Below are 6398 nucleotides of genomic sequence, written 5' to 3' on the forward strand. Positions count from 1 at the left end.
AGAGAGAGAGAGAGAGAGAGAGAGAGAGAGAGAGAGAGAGAGAGAGTCATATCACAGTGGAGTCAGCTGTCTTAACCATGGCTTGTGTACTGCAAACACATACCAGCTTCATCACTGTGTCTGTCACGTGATGAAGCTGGTATGTGTCTGTTCCTCTTCTTAACCGTGGCTTGACATTTATTTTGAAAGATGAAGCTCGCGATTATGGTAAGGGGCGTTACATTTCCGACGAGGGCTTGCGGTGTTCGGCCAATCACAATGCACTGGGTCAGCTGGCCAATCAGAGCAGACTGCGCTTGTCGGAAGGAGGGACTTTGTAGAAAACGAAGCGTTTGAGAGAGGCGGGGCATAGAGGACCTACAATAATGTACAGTATTTGAAAAATTATGTGTTTTTTGAACATTAAAGCATGTCAACATATTCTGTTACACCAAATACACCAAATAATGATCTTTAAAAAAGCATCATATGACCCCTTTAAATAGCAAATGCATTTGCGCCCATGGGCGTGCTGGTCTGAAAACGATGTGTGTTCAGGCGCATTGCTGGCACGTTGCTATTGTGAGGCAACTGAAATAGACTGTGCCATTGACCAACAAAACCTGGTCTAAAGTCTGGCGCAATATTTTTTCTTTGTTATTTAAAGAGCGCGTTAGTAATATGCGCCTATAGGCGAGAGCACAACATGCGTACACTTTGCATATTACACACACAGGGATGCGCAGCAGCACACAGACATTTTAAAAAATGAAAAATTAAATTCCGCCATGTATATAGCAAATATATTGGCGCGAGCGCAATTGGCTTTTAAAGGGGATGGGAGATGCAACTCTGATTGGTTTATGGCACGTTATGCCCAAAACACACCCATTACTCATTAATAGAATAGGGATTACCCTTTTAGACCATGTGCCGTGCGTGCCGACCATTTTTCCCGTCCTTAAACTAGCAAAAGTGAATTCGGACATGCCCTAAGTGCAATTGCACTGTGCGCTTTAGACCATGCCTTTAGATCCTTAAAATAGGGCCCTATAACTCACAAATTCAAGTTTATATATCGCAATTCTACGTTTATATATTTCTCAGATATATATTTATTTATATCTACATATATTTCTCAGAATTGCTAGAAAAAAAGTCAGAATTTTGAGATAGCAAGAAAAATCAATTACAAGACAAGATAATTACAAGAATTGCAATTCTGACTTTATTTCTGACAAATGCGAATTTATATCAAGCAATTTTAGATATAATATTAGAGATAAAATTAAAGTGGTTGAGTAAAAACTAAATTAAATTGTCTTTTTTTTTTACATAAAGCCTTGAATTTGGCTTAGGGAAGCAGATGAAAAGGTTCAGGATATGGCCCCTATAGAGTGAGGACATCTGTGTGAGTGGGTAATTGTAGCTCTCACAAACGGTGTAGGAGGATGTGTTCTCACTCACAGCTCCAGGATGAGCACCACGTCAGTGCGGTTCTCGTAAACGTCGTGCAACGTGATGATGTTGGGATGCTGGAGATCCTGTAGGATGTCCACCTCTCTCTCGATCTCCTCTCGCCGAACGCCTCTCCGGCTCGCCCGACTCTGCCGCTTCTTTATGAACTTTGCAGCATATTCCACACCCGTACTCTTCTCTTTACAGCGCTTCACGATAGCAAACTGCCCACTGAGTAAGAGAGAGAGACACACAGAAAAACATTAATTTCTTCTGTCTAATAAGCCAGATGATGAATGATCTGAGTAATCACATTTAACATTCATCTCCCCAGGATGTGGTTAATAGCGCAATAGCAGAAAAAGCTGCCACATTGTATCTGTCAGTTTTTTAGGATTAAAACATTCCTGAGGATTAAAGCATTTTCTAGTTTCTTCAAACAAATTTGGTTGAGAAAACTAAAATTTGTTTTAGTCGTTTTGCAGTCGATTAGACTGCACAAGAATAAAACCAAACGAACATTCGGAACAATGTATAAACCATTAATTTATATAAAGTGACAGTGCTCAAAACCCACACTAGCGATTTTAGTTTCAGTAGAAGCCAGTGCTTTCTTTTTTCTCCCTTGAACTCACTGTGTGCTCCTTTAGATCTTTATATGTGATGTAAATGTTATTGTAACAACCAAATGCATGAATTGTGAAGGAAGGTAGTGCCTCCACATCACTATCACTGGCTGATATATGAATGAATAAATTAATAGATATTGACTTTTAAATGGATCAAACCGGTGGAAATTTGGCACTAATGTTTTATTTTTTGTTTCGCTTTTGGGTATATCTTAATTTTAAAATCAAACTGAAACAAATTTTAATCTGATATGTAGATTAAACACAATTTGGTTAAATTAATATGCACATTTGGGTCTGCAACTGTTAATACATTTGTGTTGTTTACCCATAAATGTGTTATTTTGCTGCATGTGTTTGTTTTTTTATATTTTACTATTTTTTTTACAATAATTCACAATAATTTAATAGTAACAAAACATTATTAATTAAACAATTAAAAGTAGCAACAACATTTTATCTGTTAGTTCAAACTCTATATGTAAATTGTATTCAATAAATTCTATTTTTTTTTTGCATTTGAAAATTGCAATTGCAAAACTTGCCATTGATTCAAAATAACTACAATAAATATGAAAATGTTTTAAAAATTAGATTTTGATGTGACTTGTTTTTTCTAAAAAATAGCATGTTAATATAAACATACAAAATATTCTAATATTAGTTTATTGTTAATAAAGACTATTAAAATGCAAGGCTTTATGCTATAATAAACGGATCAAAAGTAACAGTAAAGGTATTAATAATATTTATATTGAATTTTTCAAAGTTTTAGTAACAAAACATAAATAAAGTGACAAAAATTAAAAAGTAACAAAAAAGCATTTATACATTTGTAGATTTTATTTATACATTTTTTTATTTGATAAATTATGGTACAATCAATTGGTGCATTAATACTAATATTAACACTTATCTACAATAAATGTTTAAAAATGCATAAACCTGATGAGACTTTCATGTGATTTGGTTTTAATAAACAGCATATATATATATATACACACACACACACACACGCGCACATAATATATTGTTGATTTATTGGTAATAGTCTCAAGACTAAGTTAAAATGCTGTTTTATATGCATTATGTTTTTTATGCCTTTTACATACCTGAACATTACACACACAAAAAAAAAACCCAGAGAGTGCACTTCTTCATCGCACAAGTTGACCACATACCACTGAGACATAGTTTCTTTAAAAGCATTAGATGCTTAATTTTCTTAAAATGTAAACAGAAATGCTTGAAATCCTTCAACACCAACTGGCAGTAACATTAGAAACAAGAGAAAATACTTAACTGGAGCCAAATGAGTGTCAGTCTAAGTATGGTCTCTATACGCTCTATTTAGCTCTATAAGCTGCATCGTGTGCAACATAAATCATCACATGTTGCAGTTTAATTACAGAGACTCTTTTTATCAAGGGTACATGCTAACTAATATCACAAGTACATTAATATATGCACGCCCACATTCACATATCAATGCATATTCAGTATTTAGTAACTTGGCATAGTTTTGCTTTTAGCCTGTGAAACCCATTGGGTTTGTGCTGTTGAACTGAACAATCAATTATGTGTTGGATCTTTAATGCTGAAATATGTCTACAAGGATGGTTTGTACTCGAGCTCCCTATAGAATCTTGGAACAGAAAGTTTCTTGCATAGCGAGAGCCTGAGAGGAAATCCTGCCGCAGGGAAGCGCACGCCAACTGGGGTCACAGTGTGGGAGGAAAACGCTCTCAGAGAGGAGAGAGACAGAGAAGAGGAATGCCACCCACCCACCGCTTCTGTGTCAAAGACGCTTTTGCTTCCTCACACACGCTTTGAACACTTCAAACAATATCTCCCGAGTCGACACATGCTGCTCATGTTATTTGTTGGTTTGTGTAGACGGACAGCGGGTAGAAAGGATACATTAAAGTAGGGATGCACAGATACTGATTCATGTTTCCAGATTCCAGATTCCAGTCCAGAAAGAAAGTTTAAAAGGTTTTAAAGGGGGTCATACAACAGAAAAAATACAATTGCTCTTTTAAAATAAAAAGTGTTCATTTTATCAAGTACTGTAGACGTATTCCAACCAATCATAGATATAATCTATCCTTCATTCCATTCATTCATTCATTCTAACATTGGGCAATAAATCGCTATGATCTTGGGTTAACAACCATATTATCATTTAGTATAATGACAGACTTGTTAACATGCATTTTCAGTGAAATAAAACTTTAAATGCTAAATCAAACTGCTGCTAAAACTATATGGAATAAAAACAATATGGAATTTAAAAACCTCTGAAAGCCAAAGCACAGGCACTAGTACCATTCAAAAGATTAAGTCGGTATTTTTTAATGCTTTTGAAAGTCTCTTATGCTCATCAAGGCTGCATTTATTGATCAAAAACACAATAAAAACAGGAATATTGTGAAATATTATTACAATTTATAATAACTGTTTTTTTATTTTAATATATTTTATACATGCCATTTATTCCTGTGATGCAAAGCTGAAATTTCAGCATCATTACTCCTGTCTTTAGTGTCACATGATCCTTCATAAATCATTTTAATATGCTGATCTGATTATTATCAATATTAAACAAAATAATTGGAAACAGTAATACATTTTTTCAGGATTTATTTTTTGATTAATAGAAAGTTTAAAAGAACTGTATTTGAAATAGAAATCTTTTTAACCTCTGAATATTATAAATGTCTTTGCGTTTAATTTACCAAAAACGACAGTAATTAAATTGCAAATAATTGTGAATTTTCTTCTCACAATTCTGAGAAAATTAACTATGAATTGTGAGATGATAACTCAAAATTAAACTCGCAGTTCTGAAGTCTTAATTGTGAAATATGAACTTGAATTGTAAAATTAAAATTCACAATTTTCTTTATGTATGCATGTACAGTATGTATGTATGTATATGGTGACACCAAACTTTTCTACAGTATTATATAATGGCCTTCTCATTATTCAGCAACTTGGCCAATCACAACAATCACAACAGAGATCATGTACAGCAACAAAAACAACATTTACTTTTAAATATAACAGATAGGGTGGTCAGTGCCTTTTAAGTTTAAACTCCTTTATTTGTCTTAATACAGAAATGCATTCCTGATGCACATGGACAGGCAGCACATGAAGTCAACAGATTTAGGAAGTGTCTCTGAGTCACGACTATATCCAACTATGAGTCTAACAAGACCACAGATCTAGACGGCCTGCATGTAAGCTGACTAAGCGAGCCGCTCTTGACATCATGCCTCACGTCTGCGGATGTGCATTTGGCCCGGCTCATTATCAGCTGTGACCAGAAAAAAACTGTCCTCTATAAACTCCTCTACTGCTCGTGCCAGAAGATCTGTACCGTCACAGAGAAGAGGGATTAGAGGGAAACAGACAGCAGGATGAGGGGGGAAAGAAAAACGAGGGATGATGTCTTCACTGTGAAATGCACAGGATGTTTAGCAAGGTTTCTAAACATCGTCATCTGTAGGAATGTCTTCTAGCAGACCACAGTAGACTTTGGAAATAGATGACTGTGTTTTAGTCTTATGTCATTTATTAAATGTTACATTAAACGTTTTATGTTGACTGTTCATTCAGTAATAGATAAGAATATCTTACAACAACTTTGTGGGTCTTTGATTCTTCAAAGTACTGTGCGTCTGTGTTCCTGTTCCCCTTTCTCTGACCTCACATGGGAAGTATATAAAAATACGATGCTGCAGACTAGGGATGTAACGATTACCGGTTTTACGATAAATCATGATAAAATGCCCTGACGGTTAGTATTACCGTTTAAAATTTAATTATCATCAAATCCGTGTTTGATTATTGCAATTTTGAAAACTCGCGGTAAATCCTGTCCAGCCAGCATCAGTCTGACGCAGAAGCAGCATGCAGTGTTGTTGTTGTTGTTTTTTTGCACGAGACGAAATGGCGGAAGGCAGTGACAGCGCTTGGGAGATTTTTCAGCCATTTAAGAGGACCAAATTGGTGGTCTGGTCATATTTTGGCTTTTACAAGAGTCCTGAAGGCAATTTAATCGAAGACTGTCACCCTGTCTGCCGATCTTGCAAGAAGAAAGTAGCTGCAAATGGGGGAAACGCATCAAATTTGCTCAGTCACCTTCGTGACCACCACCCACTGTTATATAGCAAACGCAAGGTAACTTTGACCTCAATACCAAAACTAACTGTGCAAATAATTGGACAAAAAATATTGATTAGAGATTAAATATTTCGTTATCTCACTTGTTTAACGCAAAGCTTCCGCGAAGAAAAGTTTGCAGCAAGTGGCTTTGAGCCAAGA

At 35.5% G+C, this 6398-nt stretch overlaps 1 protein-coding gene across 1 annotated transcript in view; it reads right to left on the reverse strand.

The window, feature by feature from the left end:
* Nucleotides 1-3258, reverse strand: part of LOC107598893 (death-associated protein kinase 2) — a 15852-nt gene extending 12594 nt beyond the window's left edge. The window contains exons 1-2 of the mRNA XM_016290333.1: nucleotides 3248-3258; nucleotides 1447-1668 (exon numbers count right to left, since the gene is read on the reverse strand). Coding sequence (XP_016145819.1) covers nucleotides 1447-1668; nucleotides 3248-3258 — 233 coding nt within the window. The remainder of the gene's footprint in view (nucleotides 1-1446; nucleotides 1669-3247) is intronic.
* Nucleotides 3259-6398: the final 3140 nt, after the last annotated feature.

Source organism: Sinocyclocheilus grahami, unplaced genomic scaffold (genome assembly GCF_001515645.1).
Source record: "Sinocyclocheilus grahami isolate Dianchi unplaced genomic scaffold, SAMN03320097.WGS_v1.1 scaffold257.1, whole genome shotgun sequence".
Lineage (NCBI taxonomy): Eukaryota > Metazoa > Chordata > Actinopteri > Cypriniformes > Cyprinidae > Sinocyclocheilus > Sinocyclocheilus grahami.